The sequence below is a fragment of the Macaca fascicularis genome, chromosome 15, assembly GCF_037993035.2.
Source record: "Macaca fascicularis isolate 582-1 chromosome 15, T2T-MFA8v1.1".
Taxonomy (NCBI): Eukaryota; Metazoa; Chordata; class Mammalia; order Primates; family Cercopithecidae; genus Macaca; species Macaca fascicularis.
In genome coordinates, this window is record NC_088389.1 from 80,011,235 (window position 1) to 80,037,850 (window position 26,616).

The 26,616-nt window shown below is 41.3% G+C and overlaps 1 protein-coding gene across 5 annotated transcripts in view; it reads right to left on the minus strand.

Annotated features, from left to right (window-relative positions):
- The window catches only part of ADAMTSL1 (ADAMTS like 1), a 979,893-nt gene that overhangs the window by 44,211 nt on the left and 909,066 nt on the right, over positions 1-26,616 (minus strand). For all 5 annotated transcript variants that reach the window (XM_045373291.3, XM_005581665.5, XM_074017425.1 and 2 more), the window contains 2 exons: positions 23,129-23,308; positions 19,647-19,781 (listed from right to left, as the gene is read on the minus strand). In XM_045373291.3, the coding sequence (XP_045229226.2) occupies positions 19,647-19,781; positions 23,129-23,308 (315 nt within the window). The remainder of the gene's footprint in view (positions 1-19,646; positions 19,782-23,128; positions 23,309-26,616) is intronic.

Consider the following 26,616-nt stretch of genomic DNA (forward strand, 5'->3'; position numbering starts at 1 on the left):
AACTCTTGTCTAGAAGACAAAAAGGTAGAAGTTGCATAGTAATTCTATTGCTTTGTGAAAGGAAAAACTGTAGCTAATTATAACAGATGAGAGTCACTTTATTTCCACAATATTAGCTGACTCAACTTTTCCAAAAACATAGCAGGATGTAGCACATGAAAAGGTGAAAGATTACAATCCCACACCCCCCACCAACAGTGGTAGACAAGATCTTGGAGACAAATCCTGCATGAATTTTGATTCTATTATAATCAACTATTTGCATGTGCGCGTGCGTGCGTGCGCACATGCATGCACACGCGCGCACACACACACACACAGTGAATACAAGTGTCTAGACTCCACAGGCTAAGTACTGGACTTAGAACAGGAACTTATCTCTTTGCTTGGTGTTCCTCCCTCTCATGTGAAATTGCTTTTGCAAAAATTATAACAGTGAGAAAATTAAGACAGTGATAGAGATCTGATCTAACCAATCCGTATCTTGCCTTTAGCCTCCAAACTGCCATTAATCAGTCTTGGGCTTGGGCCAAGATAACTTTGGGAGACATGTAGTTTATAGTTTAAATGATAATAGCCCTTCCTGAATCTAAACTGCCTTTGTAAAGTTAATGAAAGACCACAAGGTTAGGAGGATGAGAGGAGCCTGAATTCTTCTAAGGTGAAGATGTAAATGATTACCAGCATTTCTGATGATCGATGACTCCACCTGGGCCTGTTAACTGGTCCTGTGGCCCCACCCAGAAGTGGACTGAGCATGCACAAGAACCATTTCCCACAACCCTATGATTGCATCCCTAATCAATCAGCTGTACCCATTCCCTAACCCACCAAACTATCCTTGAAAAACCCTAGCCTCCAAATTTTGGGGGAACTGATTTGAGTACTAAAATGCTGGTCTCCCATTCAGCTAGCTGTGTGTGAATTAAACTCTTCCTCTATTGCAATTCCCCTGTCTTGATAAATTGGCTCTACCTGGGCAGCAGGCACAAAGAACCTGTTGGACAGTCACACATGGTGAGATGTCTAATTCCCACCTATGTTCCTGTCTTGGCCTGTCTAATCCCAGTCTGTTGTTTAGGTCCCATTTCCCCATGAGGTCTACTCAGATGCCATGAGGTCATTGCATTTTATGAACAGCACTCTCCAGGATAGCCAGCATCTCCCAAACCCCCAGGCTCCTTAAAGAAACAATACCATCTATATTTCAGTGTGTAGCAAAGAACAAGCAAGGAAACTGCTCCTGGCTAGAAAGGCAGGCTTCACAAGTGGTCCAGAATCTTCCCTGAATGTCTGCCTTCTCCATGGGGTCCCAGAAATCCTACCTTAGCAGCCATCTTTGCTTCTAGCCCTAGAAATAAGGCAACAACGAGGTTTTATAGAGTACTTGACAGTTTACAAACTGTTTTTATATATTTAATCTAATTTGATGCTCAAATCAGTCCCGAGGGGCAGTTTATCAACCCACTGTACTGTTGAAGAAAGGCAGGCTCATTAAGATTATGTGGTTTGATCATAGTTCAACTCTGATTCCAAAGTTCATTCTCTTTTCATTAGTTTTGGTTCATTAGTAGGCAAAAGTCCTTTCCTTTCTCTTGTTTAATTTATCTGAGATAGGCTAATATTATCAAAGGGAACTTAACTAAAAAGTTAAATTAACTAACAAATACAGAAAGGAAATAAGAACTGCATAAAATGAATGTTAATGAAAAGATAGGTTTACTGGGGCCTGAATCCTCCTCCTTTATTCCTACTTCCAGGACCTGGCTTCTGAGGGCATTCTTAACTTTCTTGATTTTTCCACTTCAAGTGGCCAGGGGCAAGATCAAGTACTACCAAAATAAGAATGACTAATGTTAACTGAGCATTTACTATGTGGGAAGGCACCATTCTAAGTGCTTTACATATACTGCCTCATTTTTTTCCTTTCATAAACCCTGGAGGTATATGCAGTTATTACCTCTATTTTAACAATCAAAGGCAGAGAGTACTTCCATAATTTGCTCAAGGTCATGCAACTATTAGCAAGTGGCAGAGCCAGGCATTCTGGCTCCGGAGCCTGCTCCCAACTACAGTGCTATGCAAGCTCTAAGGTGCATGTAAAGGACCCCAATAGAGAGCACAGGGTTAGATGGATGTGTTGGAGTAGGTAGTTAGGCAGACATGAGCAAGGCAGAAGAGGGCACCCCTTCAGGAATGTCAGGCAACCATTTAGGTGATGGTCAGGCAGTTGTTAAACCGTCTCTCTAAAATAATAATTGGTTGCATCCAGTGCTAGGGAAAGGCAGTCTCCTAGTAGAAAACACCTGAAGCTGGTGATCAGCAGCTTCCTGATAAGAATTTGGGAGCTGGGTCAGCTCAAGCATGTACACTAAGAGGCAAAATGGTGGAGTTTAACTGGTACATGACCTTCCTCTAGGAACGTTTGACTGATAAGGGAAAAACGCCCCAAGGGAGCACGCCCACAACTTCAGTAAACACACTGTACACGCGGCCCCTCCCACGTGCTGACAGGCCACTGCTCATGCCGGCAGCCCACCCCAACGGAAGAATCAGAAGAGAAGGGACACAAACCCTGGGATCATTCTAATGCATAAAACCCCAAGCCAACCCTGAACAGAGCACTTGGATCGCTCAAGTTGCCGGCTTGGCCCTCTTCCACATGTACTTTATTTCCTTTTGTTCCTGCTCTGAAAATTTTTAAGAAACTTTCACTTCTGCTCTAAAGTTTGCCTCAGTCTCTGACTCTGCCTTATGCTCCTGGAGTGAATTCATTCCTCCAAGGAGGCAAGAATTGAGTTGCTGCCGACCTGTATGGATTTGCCACTGCTAACAGCTAGATGGAAACAGAATTGCCAGGGGAGCACTACAACCTTCCTCCTCTGTCATAAATTCATAGAGCAGGTATTCAGCACTCTCTTTATTCCCCTTTCTCACCTGCTGATACTGCTTTCTCACCATGGCTTCTGTGTTGATCTTTTCTAACTAGATATGAAGTCCCTTGATGTCAGGGGCCACATCTCTGCTCCCATCCAGAGCTTGGCATAGAATGAACCCTCCCATATGGTACCTGTCTCCTGAATGATTTTTTGGTCAGTAATTTACACTCTCAATGGCAATCAAGTTGTGATCCTATAATTTATGGAAGAACTTGTGGTAGAGCACAGTGAGAAAGAGAATGAACTTAGATTTTCAACAAGGAAGAGAACAGGTGAAAAAATGAACAATTATTAGCATCTACTTTGTAACCAGCACTAAACTGGGCACATTGCATATAGCATCTCATTTAACCTTTACTATAATTAGTTCCGTGAGCTTGGTGGGCAGATACTCTTTCCTTTTTCTTGCTTAATTTACCTGAGATTGGCTGGTTTTGTCAAAGGGAACTCAACTAAAAGGTAAGTTAAATTAATTAGCAAATACAGAAAGGAAGTAAGAACAGCATATAATAAGTAAGTTAATAAAACGGTAAGTTGACTGAGGCTAGAATTTACTTTCTTTATTTCTGCTTCCAGGATCTGGTCCCTAAGGGAAATCTTAACTTTCCCGATCCCTCTATTTCAAGAAGGGGGCAGGGCCAAGAACATTTATTTATAAATAAGGAGTCAGATGCTGAGGATTTGGAAAAAGCTTTTCTGACTGAGGTGCCCTGTCTTCTCTATCCTACAAAGTTGGCTTGGAACCAAGGCAGGAGGGTCTGCCTCTGCCTTCACAGATCACATCAAGGCCTTAGGCCATCATCCTGCCCTCTCTTCTATAGCCGGCCTCTGGGCTCTGATAGTGCTGTAAAACTGCCATTATAGCACCACCAAACACAAGGGGGCACAGAGCAAGAGTGGATATTCTCAACGGCCATTTCAGGGCTGAGGAAGGATTTATTTGGGAAAGAGTAGAGTTCCTTGTTTTCCCACTGATGGACTTTTAATACCTGTCTATTTCAGGAACATGAAACTCATTCACATCATTCCTGTTGGACATGGTAGGGAGGGCACATGGGTCTGGGAATTGTGTCCTGCTGCCAGGAAAGGGCAGGAGCAAGTGTGAGTGCATTTTCTCAACGTCCTTATTTCCTATCTAGAGTCTTTAAATAAGCCCATGCCTGGTGCTCACGATGGCTCAGAACAGTGGCGAGGCAGTGAGATTTACTGCCTTGCTTTCCACGTCCAACTATTTTAAGTGTCACTTATGCTCTGGTGTCTTTTTATATTTATGGATGTGCACTTCAGTCCAAAAAACTGCTGTATTCCTTCCTGTGGCTTCCCCGTAAATGCGCTCTGAAATGCCGATTTAGTTTTACACTGTATGTGCTATAGAGCTTTCTGCAGTCCCTATGGGGGCTCTATACTACACTTTGGATTTTATTTAAAAAAATACAAAGGTATATAAACAAGAGCCATAAATAACCAGAAAATATTGACCTTTCTTCTTAATAGCAAAGCATATTCTCTTTGTGGGCAAAGCTTTAGGAAATCAGAAGCATTTTCCTTGTGACATAAAACCTCAGCCTTCCAGTATAAATGAGGAAACAGATGCTGACTTGTGTCTCTTTGACATGAGTCCTTCCCTTTCCCTCTGTCTTCCTTTCCCACTCCTTAAGGGGGCCAGTCCTCCCCTTCCCGGCATCCCTCTCCTTCCTTGGCATCACCTTCCTTGCCACCTGTTGGGTGGGTCCCCAGTGTGGATTAATTTTTACCTAACCTTTGACCGTCAGAACTTGCTGTTCCCACAACTAAGAGAGGAAGTAGTGATGGCCTTAGTCTTCCAAACAATTATATAAAAAATGGCTTCCCAACAGATGTGGCCCAGGGCATTCACTAACTGTCATTGTGTGCATTACCACATAATTGGATCCAGGAAGTACCCGATCCAGGCTGTACAAGAAAAATCCAGGCTGTAGGAAATGTGCAGGGTGGGGTGAAGGGTGGAGGTATGTGGGACAGATGATAAAGCTACAATTAGAATAGAAATGAGAGATGAAAACAACTCAAGAGGCCTTCCAAGTCAAGACCCTGCTACCTAGTCCTGTTTGAAATTACTTAAAAATACTTATGCAGCCTCTTCTATTCCTAGGACCTAGATCTAGCTGGGAGACATGACAGAAATAAGAAATATTTCCAATAATATAAAGTGGGGTAGGCTAAGTATCACATTGGTGGCTTAGAGCTGAGGTTGATGAGAAAGGCAGACTCGTTGAGGTTATGTGGTTTGACCATAGTTCAGCTCTGATTTCAAAGTTCATGCTGTTTTCATTAGTTTTGATTCATTAGTTGGCAAACTCCCTTTCCTTTTTCTTGCTTCATTTATCTGAGATAGGCTGATATTATCAAAGGGAATGACCCGAGTGCAAAATCCAGTGCTGTTTCTGTAAATAAAGTTTTATTAGAACACAGACATACCCATTCATTTACTTACTGTCTATGGCTGCTTTCACTCTACAACTGCAGAGTTGAATACCTGCAACAGGGACTTCATAGCCAACAATGCCTAAACTATTTCCTATCTGGCACTTTACAGAAAATGTTTGCCCAACCCTGGTCTAGGGTGGGTGCTTTAGGAAGTCAGCAGAGAGTGATCATTCCTGGCTGGGGTGCTCCAAGAGGCTGCATGGAGGGCTTGATCTGTGCCTTGAAAATCTTTAGGATTTAGATAGATATGGTGGGGTGGGGGAGGGTATTTCAGGCATGGAAGTTACATGAGGCTCAAGGCCATGGCAAGTGTGAGGGAGAGGTTTGACTGGAACGAAGGAATTACCTGAGAGAGAAATAGGATGGAAGGATGGATGTAAAGGCTAGGTCTGAATAGCAAAGAGCCTTGAATGTCAGATTAAAATATTCTAAATGATTAAGCACACCATATTCCCATGCCAATTTCTATTATACATGGGCTGTACAAGATGGAGAAGTAACTTTTAAAATCTACTCTATCCCTGAGAATCATTTTTTAAAAGTTCTGATGCCTTGTCCCACCCTGAGATCTTGAATTAATTGGTCTCTGTTGGAATGTTTTTTCTAAACTTCCCAACTGACTCTATTGTGCAATTGGGACCCCCTCTTACTAGATGAAGGAAATGGCCAGGCACGTGCCTGCAGAAGCTCAGGGCCAGGCAGACAGAGCAGGTGCCCAGCACATGTGAGCCAAATTAAATCAGCAATATTGGTTTGTACCAGAGCCAGCCTGATAAGCCTCTGTTTTACTAGAGTCAGCTCTGTAGCATTCAGTTGGCCACATGGTTTCCAATAAAATAAATCAATTCTGCCTGACCTTGTCTAATGCTGGAAAAGCCCATGATGCTCAATGCAATATTGCATCTGTTTATAAATGTGGGCATTTATAGATTTTTCTCTCACTGTTGCTTTAACATGACCATTTACAAGGCCTTACACAACTTGCCCTCTGCCTAGTTGCCCCTCTGATCTTCTCTCCTTCTGTGTACTCCCTCTGTTACCCCCACTGTGGCCACACTGGCCTTTTTGTTGTTCCTGGAACACACTAGGCATGCATGTTTCATGCAGGCGGAACTCTGCACTGACTCTTCCTGTGCCTGGGATGCTCTTCTCCTCTCTTCTCTCTCCAGACATGTGAAGGCTCAAGAGCACACATTCACGTCTTTGCTCAAGAACTGCTTTCTCAGTGAGCCCTCTCTGGCCTGTTTAATTTTAAATAGGAACCTCCTTCCCACATAGGCACCACCTCTCCCTCTTATCCTGCTTTATTTTTCTTTACAGCACTTATTACCTTCTACCATATGATGCCATTTGCTTCTTTATACATTTATTTTCTATTTCTCCTACTATAACATCAGTTCTAAGAGAGGAGGGACTTTTGTCCGTTTTGTCTCTGCTGCCTTTGATGGTGCTGAATTGTATCAGTGCATGGAATACTTTGCCTCATCCCTTGAGGCTGAGCTTGAGCAGTTCCTCTGTTAAATGCCCCCTATCCCCACCCCAATTCCCCTTTCACCAAAGAAAGCAGTCTCCCCTCCTGTTCCTTTTGATTTCCTGTGCAACCTATAGAGCTTTTCTTACAATGATGATCAACTTTTCTGTCTGTCCTAACGCTTCTGAGCTGTTCAAAAACTGGGAGAAAGGCTCAGTACCTAGCATTTAACAAAGCCTGAGCAGGAAGATGTAAAGGAAATGAGCAGGACTTAGCAAACAGAAGGTTTGGGGTATTCTCCTCCTTATAACTACACGTTCTGCATTGCACACCTATGTAGCTCTCAATTTATTCTAACATCCTGGATTGAGTGATCTGGGATGTTAGATCTGTCATGTACCACTAGGAGGTACATGAGAGTTTCAGTGAGAAAAACTCCCAAAATTTGATATCTTTGAGACTCTGTTCATTCTATGGCTGATGTTTCCCTTCTCATGTTAATCTATTTACCAAGTCCTATTGAAGTTACCTCTTACAGATCCCTGAATTCATCTACTTCTGTCCATTTTTTCTACCTCTGTACTTTATGCCACAGTAATCTATGGCTACCTGGAACACTGCAACAATTTCCTAAACAGGGGACTCTATCTATCCTCTTTCCCTAAAAAACCATCCTCTACACACCAGTCAGAATAAGCTTTTAAAAACACAAATCACACAATCTCTCTCTCTTGTTTTTCAGCCGTTTGAGACTTCCCATTGTACTTAGGGCAAAGTGTAAACGTCTTACTATGGCTTACAGAGTGCCAGCAATTTGCTCCACCTCCCTCTTCAGCCTTGTCTCAGGCCACTCCCCCTTACCTCTGACCAGGAAGGTTCTTGAAAGGTTTTCTATTTTCATTCTTTATAACCTCTGCCGGTTCCTCTGTCTGAAGCGCACATCCCCTCTCTCCACCTGGGTAACCTCTATCCAGTCTTCCAGTCTTGCTCAAACATTGGTTTCTCAAAGCAACTTTGGCCAAGCTGAGACCTGAAAAGCCCCCAGCTCTTCCCGCTTCCATCATGCTCTTCTTACTTGAACTACTTTCCCATCAGACTCTAAGTGCCCCCACTGGAATCACACTGCACAGGACTAGGAACATTGATTTGTTTGGCTTATTACTGTGTCCTCAGTACCTAGAACAGTGCCTGGTATAGTAAATAGATGCTCAATACTGTTTTTTGAATAAATGAATGCAGACTAGGTTTGTATTTATCTTATTTACCGTGTGTCCTTAGCTCACAGTACAGTGTTTGGCAGAGAGTAGTCACTTGGTAAATACTTCTTGAACAAGTAAATGGGTCCATTTACTTTCAGACAGTGCTTTCCTAGGCCCTTTATCACCAATTTCAACTTTGGATATTAATATTCATTCAACTGCTTTCTCATATACCCTCCTACTTTGAGAGGGTTACATGTGAACACTGTGAGTTCTGCCTTTAGACTCCAGACCTGGGTCCTGTATTCCAACCATAGTTTTCATACCAGCGTGATATTATTTGTAGGAGTGTCCTAGTCTTAACCTCAGTATTGGAGAAAGAAGTAATTCCTTCAACTTTTTGCATGAGATTTAGGGTCAATAAGAGCCTTGCCGCTCTTAGCAGGGATGTCTGAACTGCATCTCATGCCAGCTGGGTTCTGCAATTCTCAGCAGAGGAATAAGCAGAGGAAAAAATGCGTTAAGTTGTCTGTCTTGGGTGGTCAGAACAACACTGCCCAACTGCAATGTGTTGGCTGTGGCCTCACAGCCAGGCTTTGCAGGGCTGGAAGGGCTCTAAGAAGTGGAGCTGCCACCCGTGCAGGCTCTGCCTGTGATGGGCCTGCCGCCCTGGTGAGCATGTTGGTGCTACTGTGTGTGTTGGCTGTGCCCCCTCGAGCTTCCCACCACGGAGAAGGGCCAGTCACAGTGAATTCTTTCATGGAAAGGCTTCTTTCTGTACACTCAGGTTGGAATGACTGACCAAATCTCCCTCCTCTTGGTACATCACAAGGCATGAGAAAAGGCTGGTGCTGTTTGCTCTCTGTGGGGCTGACATGAGCCTCCAGTGGAGATTTGTGAGGAGTTCCTCTGAAGGAGGCATGGGAGCTTGCTCACTAAGGAGAGTGTGTTGCTAAAAAGAGGGGGCGGGCCAAATGTATGCTGAAAGATACTTGAACAGCACCTAAATAAGATGTTGGAAAAAGGCACTGCTTTTATTAAGTCACATGTAATTACATATATATATATATATATATATATATTTTTTTTTTTTTTTAAGAGACAGGATCTCACTTGTTGCCGAGGCTGGAGTGCAGCAGTGTGATTATAGCTCACTTGCAGCCTCCACCTCCTGGGCTTACGTGATCCTCCCACCTCAGCCTCCCAAGTAGTTAGGACTACACCTCAGCCTCCCAAGTAGCTAGAACTACAGGCCTGCAACACTATGCCTAGTTAAATTTTAAAAAAAAATTTTGTAGAGATAAGGTCTTGCTGTGTTGCCCAGGCTGGTCTTAAACTCCTGACCTCAAGCAATCCTCCCATGTCAGCCTCCCAAAACATTGGGATTACAGGTGTGAATCACCATGCCCAGCCTGGTTGCCTTTTTTTTTTTTTTTTTTAAACTGGAGCCACCTGAGGCTATGTAATTCTGAGGAAACTCCAGGCTCTTTAGAGCTTTTCTCTCTTTCCCTACCTTCCTGAGGACAATTTCTACTCCTCTAGGTTTTTTTTTTTTTTTTGGTGTCTGTGTGTGTGTGTGTGTGTAATATGGTTTGGCTGTGTCCCCACCCAAATCTCATTTGAATTATACCTCCTGCAATTCCCATGTGTCATGGGAGAAATCTGCTGGGAGGTGATTGAATCATGGGGGCAGGTCTTTCCCATGCTATTCTCGTGATAATGAATTGGTCTCATGAGATCTGATGGTTTTAAACATGACAGTTTTCCCTGCATAAGCTCTCTCTTTGCCTGCCGCCATCCATGTAAGACGTGACTTGCTCCTCCTTGCCTTCTGCCATGATTGTGAGGCCTCCCCAGCCATGTGGAACTGTAAGTCCATTAAACCTCTTCTTCTTCCCAGTCTTGGGAAGAAAACGGCGGCATGAAAACAGGCTAATACAGTGCATCTTTTAGGGTCTTTGACCTTATGGAGAAAGCCTAAGCCAGTGACAGGATGAAGGACACGGTGATACGGTGGGAAGGATATGATCCTCAGAAACAGGGAATATCTCAAGACCCCCATAAGACCTTGGTGTCCTTTCCAATAATAAGGTAGAGGGGCCAGATCAGGGGTTGGCAAACATTTTCTGTAAAGGGACAGATAGGAAATAATTTAGGTTTTTGGGCTGTGCAGTGCCTGTCACACGTACTTAACTTTGCTGTTGTAATACGAAAGCAGCCACAGACAACAACTGGGTAAATGAATGGGTGTGGCTGTGTTATAGTAAAACTGTATTTACAAAAACAAGTGGTTTTTGTAAATCTGCAGAGGATCTCCTTGAGTATGCAGCAGAATGCACATTGGTGGCGTGTGTGTGAAGTCGGGGAAGAACCACTTAAAAGAATTAGAAGTACCAGTGTCTGAGGCTCACACAGGGTAGGGAACACTATCTGTTTCCACAAGCCAGACCTTGTGATTTATAGGGCATTAAGTAGAATGTGGTATAAGAGACAAACATATCAATGAAATAGAATAGAGAATCTAGAAATATACCCACATATATAAGAACAATTGATTTTCCAGAAGGATGCAAAGGCAACTCAGTGGAGAAAGGACAGTATTTTCAGCCAATTGTAGTGGATAAGTTGGATGTCCATATGTATAAAAACAAACTTCAATATATAGCTCATGTCATATACAAAACTAACTAAAAATAAGTCATATACCTAACTTAAAAGTTAGAATTATGAAACTTCTAGAAGAAAATATGAGGACATCTTTGAGACAGGAGTAGGCAAAGATTTTTTAAATACAATACTAGAAGAATGAGCCCTAAAAGAATAGATGGAAAGTCTTAGCCAGAGCCATTAGGTAAGAGAAAGAAATAAAAGGCATCCAAATAAGAAAACAAATCAAACTATCTCTCTTCACTGACTATATGACTATACATCTAGAAAACCCTAAAGACTGCCAAAAGGCTCCTGGAATTGATAAATGACTTCAGTAAAGTTTCAGGATATAAAATCAATGAACAATATCCGTAACATTTCTATATACCAATGACCTTCAAGCTGAGGGCCCAGTCAAGAATGCAAGGCCATTTACAATAGCAACACAAAAATACACAAAAATAAAATATCTAGGAATACATCTGACCAAGAAGGTTAAAGATCTCCACAAGGAGAACTATAAAACACAATGCTAAAAGAAATCATAGATGACCTCCATAAATGGAAAAGCATTCCGTGCTTATGGATTAGAAGAATCAATATCATTAATATGGCCATACTGCCCAAGGCAATCTACAGATTTAATGCTATTATTATCAAACTATCAACATCATTTTTCACAGAATTAGAAAAAACTATTCTAAAATTAATATGCAACGAAAAAAGAGCCTGAATAGCCAAAGTAATCCTAAATAAAAAGAACAAAGATGGAGGCAACATGCTACTTGACTTCAAATTATACTACAGGGCTACAGTAACCAAAATAGTTTTCAAAACTAATTGAAACCAAACAAAAAATTGACAAGTTGGACCTAATCAAACTCAAGAGCTTCTGCACAGCAAAAGCAATTACCAACAGAGTAAACAGACGACCTACAGAATGGGAGAAAATATTAAAAAACTATGTATCCAATAGAGGTCTAATATTCAGAATCCATAAGGAACTTAAATTGAGCAGGCAAAAAAGAAGTAACCCCATTAAAAATGGGCAAAAGACAGGAACAGACATTTCTCAAAAGAAGACAATGAGATACCATTTCAGACCAGTCAAAATGGCTACGATTAAAGCATCAAAAAACAACAGATGATGGTGATGCTGCAGAGAAAAGGAAATGCTTTTATACTGATGGTGGAACTGTAAATTAGTTTAGCCACTGTGGATAGGAGTTTGGATATTTCTCAAAGAACTTAAAACACAACTATCATTCAATCCAGCAGTCCCATTACTGAGTATGTATTCAAAAGAAAATAAATCGTTCTACCAAAAAGACACATGCATTTGTGTGTTCATTGCATCACTATTCACAAACATGGAATCAACCTAGGTGCCCATCCACAGTGGATTGGATAAATAAAATGTGGTACATATATACCATAGGATACTATGCAGCCATAAAGAGAATGAAATCATGTCCTTTGCAGCAACATGGATGCAGCTGAAAGTCATTATCCTAAGCACATTAATGCAGGCACAGAAAACCAAATACCACATGTTCTCACTTAGAAGTGGGAACTAAACATTGGGTACTTATAGACATAAAAATTGCAACAGTAGACCCTGGGGACTACTAATGAGAGAGGAAGGAACAGGGCAAGAGCTGAAAAACTATTGGGTACTATGTTCAGTATCTGGGTGATGGGATCAATCATACCTCAAATCTCAGCATCCTGCAATATACCCACGTAACAAACCTGCACATGCACCTCCTGAAGCTAAAGTAAAAGTTGAAATTATTTTTAAAAATTAAAAAAAGAATAAGTTGAACCTCATCAAAACTAGTATCTTCTATTCTTTGAAAGACACTGTTAAGAGAATGAAAATACAGCTGCTGACTGGGACAAAGTATTTGGAAATCACATATCTCATTAAAAGACTTGTATTCAAAATATATTAAAACACTGAAAATCTGATATAAGTAAACAACTCAATTTTTAAATAAAGGGCCAAAAAATTGAGCAGACATTTTACCGAAGAAGAAATCAGGATGGCAAATAAGCGCATGAATAGATGTTTGACACTACTAGTTATTAAGGGAATACAAATTAAAACCACAATGAGAAACCACTACACACACAGTAGAATGTCCAAAATGCAGAAGACCAACTACAGTAAGTTTTGGTGAGGACAAGGAGAACTGAGAACTTTCTTACACTGCTGGTGGGAATGTAAAGTAGTACAACTACTTTGGAAAACAGTTTGACTGTTTCTTAAAATGTTAAATATATACCTATGATACGAACAAGTCATTTCACTCCTAGGTGTTCAGCCAAGATAAATGAAACCATGTGTGCATACAAAGATGAATATACATGAATTTCACAGCAGATTTGTAATAACTAGAAACTGAAAATAATGATTCCGTCTCCGAACAGGTGAATTATTAAACAAACTGTAGTATATACAATGAAATACTAATTAGCAATAGAAATACCCTACTGATCCATGTTACAATAGGATGAATCTCAAAGTAATTTTTCTGAGTGAAAGAAATCAAATATCACAAAGGCATTATTCCTTTTCTGTAACATTCTATAAAATGCAATCTAGTTTACCCTGACATAAATCAGATCAGTGGTCACCTAGGGTGGGAGCAGTGGTGGTGGGGATAGGGGTATGAGGGAACAATTACAAAGGGTATGAAGTAACTTTGGGGGCTGATAAATATGCTTATTATATTGATTGTGGTGATGATTTCACAGGTGTATACATATATCAAAACATCATATTTTAAACTTTAAATATGTATTATATATTGAATATCAACTATCAAATTGTCAAATATGGGTCAAATATATAAAGATGTACTTGTATCTTATAAATGAATAATAAAGGAGGTGAAAGATCTCCACAAAGAGAACTGCAAAACACTGCTCAAAGAAATCAGAAATGACACAAACAAATAGAAAAACATTCCATGCTCATCAATAAGAAGAATCAACATTGTTAAAATGGTCATACTGTTTAAAGCAACTTATAGAGTCAATGTTATTCCTATTAAACTATCAATGACATTTTTCACAGAACTAGAAAAAACTGTTTAAAAATTCATATGGAACCCAAAAAAAGCCTGAATAGTCAAAGCAATCCTAAGCAAAAAGAACAAAGCTAGAGGCATCACGCTACCCAACTTCTAAGTATACTGCAGGGCTACAGTAACCAAAAAACATGGTGCTGGTACAAAAACAGACACATAGGCCAATGAAACAGAATAGAGAACCCAGAAATAAGGCCACATACCTACAACCATCTGATCTTTGATAAACCTGACAAAAACAAGAAATAGGGAAAGGATTCCCTATTTAATAAATGGTGCTGGGATAACTGGCTAGCCATATACAGAAGATTAAAACTGAGTCCCTTCCTTACTCCATATACAAAAATTAACTCAAGATGGATTGAAGACTTAAATGTGAAACCCAAAACTATAAAAACCCTAGAAGACAACCTTGGCATTGCCATTCAGGTCATAGGCATGGGCAAAGGTTTCATGTTGAAGACACCAAAAGCAATTGCAACAGAAGCAAAAACTAGCAAACAGGATCTAATCAAAGAGCTTCTGCACAGCAGAAGAAACTATCAGCAGAAGAAACACAGCCTACAGAATGGGAGAAAATTTTTGCAAAGTATACATCTGACAAATGTCTTAACATCCAGCATCCATAAGGAACTTAAATTTACAAAAAACAAACAAACAAAAACCCATTAAAAAGTGGGCAAAGACGTGAACAGACACTTTTCAAAATAAGACATACAGGTGTCCAACAATCATATGAAGGAAAGCTCAACATCACTGATTATTAGAGAAATGCAAATCAAAACCACAATGAGATACCATCTCACACCAGTTAGAATGGCTATTATTAAAAAGTCAAAACACAACAGATGCTGGCAAGGTTGTAGAGAAAATGAAATGCTTATGCACTGTTGCTGGGAGTGTAAATTAGTTCAACCATTGTGGAAGACAGTGTGGCAATTCCTCAAAGACCTAAAGACAGAAATATCATTTAACCTAGCAATCCCATTATTGGGTATCCCAAAGGAATATAAATCATTCTATTATAAAGACACATGCACACATATGTTCACTGCAGCACAATTCACAATGACTAAGACATGAAATCAACCTAAATGTCCATCAATGATAGACTGGATAAAGAAAATGTGGTACATATACACCATGGAATACTGTGCAGCCATAAGAAAGAATGAGATCATGTCCTTTGCAAGGACATGGATACAGATGGAGACTATTATCCTTAGCAAACTAATGCAGGAACAGAAAACCACGTACCTCATGTTCTCACTTATTAAGTGGGAGCCAAATGAGAGCACAGGGACACAGAGAGAGGAACAAACCACACACTGGGGCCTGTCAGAGAGTGGAGGGTGGGATCAGGGAGAGGATCAGGAAAAATAACTAATGGGTACTAGGCTTTGTACCTGGGTGATGAAATAATCTGCATAACAAGCCCCCATGACACAGTTTACCTGTGTAACAAACCTGCACATGCACTTCTGAACTTAAAAGGTAAAAAAAAAAAAAACAAAAGAGAAATATCAAAAAACTATCAAAGGACTTGAATAGGCAATTCATAAATGAATATAAATGATAAACATAATAAAAACAAAATTATATATGCATTTATACCATTTTTCATATTGTATTTTATACTATTGTATATTCACCAATTAAAATAGTAAATGTAAAAATTCTTGGTCATATGTAGTCTTGGCAACATTTTGGGGAAATGGGAACTCTCATACAGTGCTGGTGGGCATATAAAATCGGTAAAACTTTGTTGGAGGGCAATTTGACAACATACAACAAAAATCTAAAATATTCAATGCTTTTGATACAACAATTTCACTTCTAGGAATTGATCCTAAGTAAATAGGGGTGCACACAAGGACTTAGAAATAAAAATATTTATATCTATTTTGATATAATAGCAAAATATTGTAAAGAACCTAAAACATTAGAGAATGTGTTGAATAAGATATAGTACCTCCTACCAATGCAGCCATTAAAAATGAAATTGTAGAAGACTATTTGGAGACATGGAAAGCTGTTACATACCATTAAGTGAAAAAAGTTACTATCAATATATAGAGTATATTTCATTTTAGGCAAAAGATATGTATAATATGTATATTAATGTCTATGAAGAAGGTAGTTGAATGAATTATCTCTGAGTTAGGTAACTGTAGATAATTTTCATTGTCTTCCTTCTGCTTCTCTCTAATTCATTGTTCTAAAATGAAGATGTATTACTCTCATAATAAAAACTCCAATAAAAGTTACTTTTCAAAAAATATCAGTGCTAATGCCCTATAAATGATACTGTGAGAAATATTAGTTTTAGGTCTTAGTGGCCAAAAAAAATATTTAGCGGAAGTCTGCAAAAAGGTTTTGGTGCTGCAGGGAGGCCTGAAATGCTGCTGCTCTATAATTGGAGCCCTGTGGGGTACTGCTTGGGTCTGGACCACCAAAAAGCGATGGCATGACCACCAGCCTTGCCCTCCAGAGCAATCGGCACAGTTTTGGCCTCCCTGCAAAAAGAATAGTTGCAAACAAGGATAAAAAAATTAGCACCTGTTTTGCCTAGGACAATGGGTCCAGTTAGGTTGCGTCCACTCGGCATGGCCGAGCCTCTACTGGGCATTTCTATGTCTAAGCCATATGGTCAAGAGTGTGAGAGCAACAAGCACTTGCTAGTCTCAAGTTTTCGTTTTTATAGTTATGGAAAAGTGAGGCCCAGGTGGGCCTGTGCATGTGTTGCTGAGGCAACATTCCTTTTGGAGAGTTGTAGCAGTGGCTTGAGGTGAAATTAATGCCAGGCTGTTTGATAACTAAAATAGCCAGTTCTGGAATAGTCTCACCTAGTGAGGATCTCAACACTCCAGACTTAATGAAGAAGAATGAGCTCTGATACATGGCTTAAAAAACTCCAACTCTCCCTTCTACCCTTACTGCTGGGAAACATGAAAATCAGGGTCTATGAGTTACTGTTCCTGTGCCACAGAACCATGAAGATCTGTAAAACTGTTACAGCCAGCTGACCTCATACATAGAGGAAACATGCAGTGGTATCTCACCACTCACTGGCTACAATAGGGCAGGTGAATGGCTTTCATCCTGTATATATCAACTACCACCAGGCTTGGTAAGAACGTTAAAATGAATTCCAAGGCAGTGCCTGGGCTGAGTGAAAAAGAATGTCATGATTGATTAGGGATGTCTTGGCTGTGGGAGGAGTGATTAACAGTATCTTTGCCATGTATTTCCACCTTGGTCTAGAATATCTGTTATCCTCAAAATAGGGCTTTTTAAAAATTACATTTCTCCCACTATCGATGATTCCTAAAGAATATTAGATTAATTCTTCTCATACATTACTTTTAGTATGTCATTCTCCTTTTTAAAAACCCCCTAAAGATTTGTTCCCATTCCCCATGTAGTACATCTACTTCCTTCATTTTATATTCAAGGCCTCCACAATTTGATGTTAATTTCTCAGCAACCCTACACAAAACCTTCTCTCCAGTCTCTCTGGCTTATTTCTCATACCCAGAGCACACACTGTGGTCTGAAAGGGCCACCCTATAGGAGTCAGGGCCTGTCCAGATGGAAGCAACTGGACTAACAGAGCAGGCTGAGGGGGAAGTTCAGGATGGATGGAGGGCATTAGGATTGTTGGGGTGAGGGTCTGAGCCAAATCTGAATGGACAAACTGTGGCTGAGGCTTGTTCATTTTTATGGCCTAGTTTCGATCTTAGTTTAGCTGTCTGTCATCAGTCGTAAAGCAGTGGTGTTTCACAGCTGTTTCTGAACAGACATCTGATACATATCTCGCACATTTTTCATCTTGGGGCTCATAGAATCTTCCTCACCTTGAGTGCGTATTTCTCTTCCTTTCTGCCTATTTGAATCCCACCTATTCTGCAGTGCTCAGCTCCAAATCATCATAATGAGGCTCTGTCTGTGTCAACCTACTTCTCAGAGTCCTGATACTTGACATCATTGTCTCATTTATCTCCACAATTCCACGTGAATCTCCTAGTCCTATAGCGCTGGCATGACACTGACATTCACCATTCAACTCCATTTGGTTCAGGCAGTTACATTCAGGGACTTTATGAATACTGACTCACTGTCTCATTCAAATGGAGCAGTCTGGATGTGGACTGGGATTTTAAGGTGTCTCTTAACTGCTGGATTTAAATACCAGGCTAAGGTAACAAAGCACCATAAACTAGCAATGGATTGTGGCAACATAAAGTACAATAAATTCTTATTGCCCATGGCTAAAATAAAACAAAATGTTATTCCAAAAGAAGGGAGAATGAAAGTAAAGCTATCATGTAAAAATATGAACAGGTTAACTTTTCCAGCATGCTAAATGGCACCTGAGTGATCCAAAAGAGTTATTGAAGTTGAAAAGAAACAATTGCTGCACACCCTGCTTGTGACCGGGCTGTGATGAACAGTTATGAGAGCTTCTCACAGTGATGAGTCTAAAATAAAGAAGTTTACAATCCGCATTTCATTTAGAATAAGTTTACTATTTGTAAGCCAGAGGCAATATGCAATTTTGAAACTTCTGTTAATTCTGATCAACATGATACAGAAAAACTCAGTGCCAAACTTGTATAAATCATGGGCAACAGAATAGGGCTACTTGTTACTTTCCCTGTCTTATTTTTACTCAAGTCAAAAACAGAGAAATCAGATTTTTCCATATGCTGATAAGCTATGAAGATTCTTTGCGAGTTTCAGATGAAAACGAAAATTGAAGGTCATCTTTCTGTGCTCTCATCCTAAAGGTAACAGGCCCCTGTGGCCATGTTGATAAGTCATCACAGTATGACTGGGAACTCACTGGCCTCCTGTTCCTTGCTAGATAAAAGAATGTAGAAGCTTTACATTTTGAGCCACAGGAATAATTCTAGCTATTATTGTCAACATTTGGGATCACATAGAGTTAATATGAAGATTTTCACCACTTTGTAGGCCTTGGCTCTTTGTTTTATTTTAAAGAGGAGTTTTAGATCTTAGTTTCACAGCACAAGAGAAAGGTACAGAAACTTCTCATATATTCCCTGTCTCTGCACGTGTGTGGGTCTGTTTTTCCCCACTCAGGCCTTTTGAAGGCAGAAGAGTTCTTCTCTTCCACCTTGTCCCTCTCCAGAGGTCATGTGTGAAGCTTTTTCTGGCATCTCCATGATTCTGGTGTGGGGGTCCAGGACTTGAATGCCCTCGTACAACTCCTTGCTATCAGAGGGCACTACCCATGTGGGAAATAACTTGGTGAAGGTTTCCAACACTAGATGACAGGGAGGTTGTACTTGGTGAAATTAATTCAGCACTTGCCTTAAGGAGTCTGTCTGGGTTGGCTTTAGGCTGTATCTACGGAAAGCTGGTCTAAATAGTATAGTCTTCCTTTGGGAGGGTGCTGATATTTGACTTCCTCCTCGAAAGTTGATTATTGCTCTAGTTTAGGTGGGAGGGGATAATGGAGGAGTACTGGGGAATGGTTAGCAAGAGGAGAGGAGATATAGGAGCTGTTCTTTACTGCTGTAGTTCTCTCAAAGTTTCAAGAGATGGCATCAACCCAAGAGGATTCAGAAAGGAGCCATACTGGAATCTAGACAAGCCATAGAGTCCAGACTAACAACTGCATTCACCTCATATGGAAAGTCAGCCAAGTTTCCACTGGTGAGTCTGGATTCTGTAGGCAATTTAGTGATTTCCTGTTGGCCACCCCCCACTGCTGCCTCCCTCCCACCTGCAAGCAGTCACCCATCCATAAATCCTGTCCAGTCCTGGATTTCTGCCTAATGTTTCCAAGGGTTAGACTCACCAAGGAGAACAGAATTCCCAGGATCCAGGACCAGCTGTGTTCCCAGAGGAGACGTCAGCACTGAAGGAAGGTTCGGTCCAGTGGCTGCGAGCAAGGCCCTGATGTCTTCCAACTGTGTGGGGACTTGAGGGGGATCTGTGAGAAGGCAGAGGGTGGATCAGGCAGGTTAAAGCACAAGGCTGTGTCAAGGGAAGAGGAAGAGGTGGGTATGCATGTATGTGCACATGTGTGCGTGTATGTAAGATAGACATTACTGTTGTTGCCTTTTAACATCATTTTTCCTATAGAGGAATCCCTATCAAGGTGAGTCTGAATTTCAAACTTAATACAGGTATTTGATGCCTGAAATAATAAGGTCAGTAAGAAGAAGCAGGCATACAAAGTTCAGGGGTTTCTCACTTTAGACTACTGGGTACCTATACATTTGTAGATAAACTATATCATAAAGACACTTTTTTTAAAAAGCAAATTTTAGCATTTACTATGCCAAGTTCTGTGCTAAATATATTTCAGTCCATTTTTCATTTAGCCCTAGTAACAGTCTTTAGAGTGAGGCACTTTGTTATTTTCTGCACAGATAAAGAAACACCACAGGAATTTCTTATTTAAAAGGACCTTTTTCTATGAAGCAAAAGATGAAGTTGTGAAGTCGGTAAGTTAATTTGCTTTGTGGTTTAGATTTTAATGCCTAAGCAGGACCTAGATAAAGCAGAGGGGAGAATGTTGCTATGCTATGCTTCAACACTCAGAATCGTACAAGGAATCAGCGCTGAGGTCATCAGAGGTCCCAGTTAATCAATGCTAAAAGTGACTAAAACGGGAAATATATACTGGCTTATCATTTCTGCTGGACATATAAAGAGGCAAGCACCCGCTGAACTTAGCGGTGGGATGATGCCAGATTCTCTTGGAAAAGCAGCAGATCCCTTTGCCCCTCTTCCTGCATCTCCTGAAGAACTGCAGTTTACACTCCCAAGGCCAGCTCCCACCTTTTTCTCCAGAGCGCTTGTTGGAATGGAAGCAGAAGCCCAGGAGTACTGCTCTTGAAATGGATGGTCATTTCAACAGCATTCTGCAAGGGCCCTACTACGTGCCTGGCACCTTGTAAGGCACTTGTTAGGGCTGGTGAATTAATAAGACATGATGGTGCCTGAGTCTACTTGAAAAACATACCTTCAGTCTTTCTGCCTTTGACTGACAAAGACCATTCTATAGAAAAAACAATGAACTTGAGATTACATATATAGATCTCTCTCTATATAGAGAGATATATATAGAGATATATAAAATATAGCTTAAAAAGAACCCTTTTCATATGGCATAGAGAAAAACATCATGCCTGGGTTCAGGAACCCTCAGTTTGAGCCATGGCTGTGTCATTCAATAATTAGATCATTTAAATCCTCAGAGCCTTGTTTTCTCATCTACAAAATGAGGTTCCTTTCCAAGATCTCTGTCTACTCTGGAATACCATGATTTTAGGAACTGATGGTGGAAGTTTACTCAAAGTATCCTTCTCTCCTCCTCAATATTTCTTCTTGAAACTCATGAAACCTTTGCTTATTTAGTAAGAGCAAAAAGTGGGGGCTACTTTCCATCTTCAAAACAATCAGCTCTTTTTGGACCAAATGTTGGCCCCTCCTAATGTCCTGACAGCTTTGACAGTAATTTTCCTCTCCAGTGCATGTCCATTTGCTCTTCCCAGGAAAACTGTAAATTCTCCAGGGGTAGAGGCCACCACTTATATTTCTCCTAAAACTTTACCAGTGTCCAGGTGACATGGAACTTAATGTCAGCAACATTAAATGGCAACACTTAATGAATAACTGTCCAATGGACTATTTGGATACATGGATGAAAGTCTGCCTTACTACACTTCAAGTCCTCATGGTACAGGTTAAGTCACAGAACTTGGGTGAAATCTCAGCTTCATCCACAAAATTCCCCCTTTAAAAATTAAGCTACATTTTTGTGGATTAAAAGAGACATTGCTTTGATGTTCATAAAGTACCTATTAAAAGCTAACAAACTTTCATTAATAAACCAATAACTGTGATCAAGAAAAGCCTTAAACTTAAGAGTCTTGACAGTGATTTTTTTTCCCCCATTAAGTATGATGAAATGGGGAAGATGTTTTGCTCTTCAAACACCATATTCACTGTTATACTGTATTACAGTTGGAATGCAGTAAGCACCTGCCTACAGAACATGCACACTTCATTGGCAAAGTCACAGTAGCAGCCTTACATCTTAGACTTTCATCTCTGTTAGCAGAGGCAACAAGGAAGGATTATTAGGGAGAAAAATCTTACTGGTAAGCACCATAACTCAGCGTGGGGCAATATTCCCTGGGCTGTGGGCTCCAGACTAGCAGCTCAGTTGGATGAAACCCAGTGCAAAACAAATGACATCTTTCTCTGAGCCAATTTTCTGTGGCTTCCTAAGATGGCTGGAGGTTTATGCAGCCACCAGTGAGATGAAAACCCATTTGGGCCTCTCTCAAATCTTTGTGGGCAGGGTCTACAAAGACCTATGGGTTGGTATATCTTCAACTCTGGGTGTGAAAACAGAAGTGTAAAGTTTAAATATTTTTCCCTGAGGAAGTCTGTAATGTATGTGTATGCATATATGTGTGGCATGAATTATTATTTCTTTCATCTTTCCTTTTTTTCCTTAGAATGACAGCTTTCTGTAGGTGAGAAAGCGCATAATTAGAGCCTAAGTGCTTTAATAATTGCTCTGTTTTTTGAGAAAGCCAAAAATAAGTTTTTCATTTTTTTAAAAATTTTATCTCCCTAGCACCCAGACTCAGTGGGGAAGAACAGCAGGGTATCCCTAGTCCAGGGGGCAAAAATGGTTCTGGCTTGCAACATGGCTGAGTCCAGAACTGGGCAATAATCAGATTGTGGATGGTGTCCCAGCAATTGTTATTTTTAACACCCATTTTATACCAGGAGCCATGCCAGACTCTTTAATCAGGGGTTCTTATGTTTAGGGGTGCATGTGGAGACTTTAGGTAGACCAGACCATAAGCTTCTGGAATTATATGAAACATTTTACATGTATGAATTTTTCTCGAAGGAGGAATCCATAGTTTTTATCTGATTCTCAAAGAAATCCTTAATGCAGGAAGAGTTAAGGATAATTGTTTTAATTCAGTTATCTCTGTTTGAGATACCTGTTCTCCCCTTGCAGTCCTTGTGTCTGGAGTCTCCACATAGAGACCAGTATCTAAGGCTTAGCAGAGTGAGGTAACTTGCCCAGTGCCAGACAGTTAGTAAATGGTAGAGCCAGGGTTCAAGCTTTTGTTTGGGCTCAAAGTCTGTGTTCTATCAAAAGGCCCTACATTGGGAAGAAACCAAGGGATACCGATTTTACCTTTTATGTCCTTAATTGGATTAGGGCACAAAGGAGGTAGAGGGTGGGTTCGATAGTCTCCCCCAACAGGGTGCAGCAGAGGCAACCAGCTTTGAAGTGTTTACCTAGGATCAGCAGCTGGGTGCTCTCAGTCAGCTCTCCATGAAGATTGGCCGCCCTGCAGGAGTACAGGCCCTGATCGGAGGACGACACGTTCGTGAGCAGCAAGGAGCCTTCGTGCAGATGGTGGGGGGAGCCCAGTTTGCTTTTATTCCTGAACCAAGTGACTTCAGCTTCAGGAACTCCTAGGAAGAAGGAAAAAAAAAAAACAACAAAAAACAAGCTCATCAGTCCACCACATTCAGATGAGCCCAGAGGCATTTATAGCATTTATAGCCTCTTGAATCCCTCTTCCCTGGGGCTGCTCTACAGCGGCATCTTCTACCATGCTTTAGCCAAACTAAATAATGCCCAGAGCCTGGTAGGATATAGACTTCAGGCTGACCAAAGAATCAGAATAAATGCTGATACAAGATAAAAATATCAGTTGTCTCCGTAACTTTTGCCTTTTAAACCTACAGTGATGAAGCAGGAAGAGGGAGGCCAGGAAACAGACAACTGGCGGGGGGGCTTGCCAAGGTGGAAGGAGAGTACCCAAATTCTTTGGAGAAAACGTATTTGAAAAACAGAACCAAACGTATACACCAGTGAAAATGAAACTACATGAAACGAACATAATGTTGAGTAAGAGATGCCAGACACAAGAGAACATACTGTATAATTTCCTTTCTGTAAGTAAAAAACCAAAACCCGGTAACATTAATCTACGCTGTTAGTCAGTCAATGGAATGAACGGGGAGGGGTTGTGACTGAGAAACGGGACAAGGGGCTTGGCCACTGGCGATGCTCTGTGTCTTGACCTGAGGCTGGTCTGGTGGGGAGTGTTCACTTGGTACCTTTATGATACGTGTACTTTTCTGTATAGATATATTTTAATAAAAAGTGAAAAGCTATACGACGTTAAAATATATGTATGAACTAGATGAATGGAAGCTGCTAGATTGTTACTGGAGTTCACACTCTATGTAGAAAACATGCTTGCATTTTTGGAAGCCTACATATCTTCTCAGAGCAAGAGAACATGAAATGGTAGTATCGGTAGAACAACAGGAAAAGGACAAAAGGAAAGTGCTCAACTCTTTCCACAATCGAAGTTTATTTTCTGTGAGAGAGATGGGGACATTATCTGCTGACTTGGGATGAGTTCTGTCTTTGGAAGCCAGGCTCTGTGCTCTGAGGGAACCTGTGAATTCCTCAGGAAGTTTCCTTGTGGTTGACATTGTGGAAAACAGGCCCTGGGGGTTTAGGATGAGCCTTCCTACATGCTGTTTTAGGAGGATGCTATAGGAGGCCAGGCTCTGAGTGTGTTGAGAGACTGAAAGTGTGTGGCACAGATTCACAGGTCTCTAGGGAGCGGAAAGCACACCTCAGCCTGCTGACCCAGCTCACACAGTTTACTTATAGAACTTACTGGCATGTATCCAGGGCATGCTTAAAGTGTAAAGTCCTGGCGGGGCACGGTGGCTCACGCCTGTAATCCCAGCACTTTGGGAGACTGAGGCAGATGGATCACAAGATCAGGAATTTGAGACCAGCCTGACCAACATGGTGAAACCCCGTCTCTACTAAAAATACAAAAATTAGCTGGGCGTGGTGGTGGGCAACTGTAATCCCAGCTACACAGGAGGCTGAGGCCGGAGAATCACTTGAACTTGGGAGGCAGAGGTTGCAGTGAGCCAAGATCACATCACTGCACTCCAGCCTGGAGGACAGAACAAGACTCTGTCTCAGGGGGAAAAAAAAAAAAAAAGAAGTATCAAGTCCTGGGAAATGGGGGTCAAAGCCAGAAATGGCCAAGGAGCCAGACCTTAGTCTAGTGATCTAGTGTTTTCCCTGAGCTGGGGCTGGTCTTTGCCTTTGGGGTAAGGGCAGTTTGCCCTTAATGGCTAGCCTTCTGTTGAGGATGCAGAGTGTTCAAGGAGTTGCCTGTGTATCTGTTACGTGTCCTTGAAAGTGGCTAGAGAAAGAGAGGCAGGGCTACGAAAGCAGGTGGAGACTTGGATACCACAGCCTTGTTACATCAGAGAGAGGCACACATGAATCTGGCTCTAGCAGTAGGATACTTGATGCTCAAGTGCATAAGAGGGGCCAGGTTGGCATCATCTCTAAAGATACCTGGAGAAAAGATACAGGTGAGGGGTGAAACAGCTGATTTTTCATTACAGCACCACTAGGGAGAGCAAGAGCATCATGATGGCCTGTCAATGCCAGCTTGGACTTTGGGCCCTGAGCTTAGTTTTTTCCCATTAAAAAAAAAAAAAAAAAAAAAAAGATCCACAGCATTCAGGAGAAAGCCTCAGAAGTAAGTTAAAGAAAAGCACTTTTAGTTATTTTTCTCCTGAAAGAACAAGGAAAAATGAGGTCCTGCAAACAATTTTATTTTATTTTATTTTTTTATTGAGATAGAGTCTTGCTTTGTCACCTAGGCTGGAGTACAGTGGCATGATCTTGGCTCACTGCGGCCTCTGCCTCCTGGGTTCCAGCGACTCTCCTGCTTCAGCCTCCGGAGTTAGCTGGAATTACAGGTGTGCACCATCACGCCTGGCTAATTTTTATATTTTTAGTGGAGACACGGTTTCGCCATGTTGGCCAGGCTGGTCTCGAACTCCTGACCTCAGATGATCCACCTGCCTTGGCCTCCAAAAGTGTTGGGATTACAGGCACGAGCCACCATGCCAGCCCTGCAAACCGTTTTCTACCAATATTCATCCTCTTTCCCTCACATTGCTCCATGCAGCACTTACTGCCTGCATCTTCCTTTGAGGAGGGCTGTGGGCAGCAAACACAGAGACTCAGGGGGAGAGAAAATGAGAGTGAGAGTGACAGAGGGGAGGAGGGGGGGTGGAACAGAGGGAGAAGGGAGAGAACCCAGGGATGGAGAGAGACCTGGGAGCTATTTCTCACTCCCCCAGGAATTGCTTGCAAGCTTCTTCCATTCCCTTTATGTTTGTCTGTCTCATGCCGTTCTAAAATTGTGCTTGTTTGAGAGGACAGGACTGGATATAAACCAAAAGGGCAGAATTCCTCTGGTGACAGTAGGGGGCTTCATGGGAGAAGTGGAAATATTCAGAATAGCAGGGTGGAGGAAGAAACCTCCAGTTTCTGTAAACCTGGAACTGTGGATGTGACAGCAGTCCCAAGGGAAGAGAAATTAAGTGGGAATCATTCTTCAGTCTACTGGCAAACCTCTCTCAGATTCATTCACGCACAGATCTGCATTATGAGTTTGCCGATGTAGGTACTGTTGCTGGTGCCACATTTTGAGGACTTCCTGCCTCAGATTGTGGGCCTTAGGCAGAGAATATTACAAAGACACCTTGGAGTGACAGCCAGTCCTTCCATAACTGGCTCTGACATTACACATGTATAATGAGGAAAGAGAAAACAATAATTGAGGTGTTATAAAGTTTTATTTTTCTTTTTCTCTCAAGAGCTGACAATGATGCTTTAGAAAACTTCACCAGCCCTTGAATGTTCCACAGAGTCCCTTGAA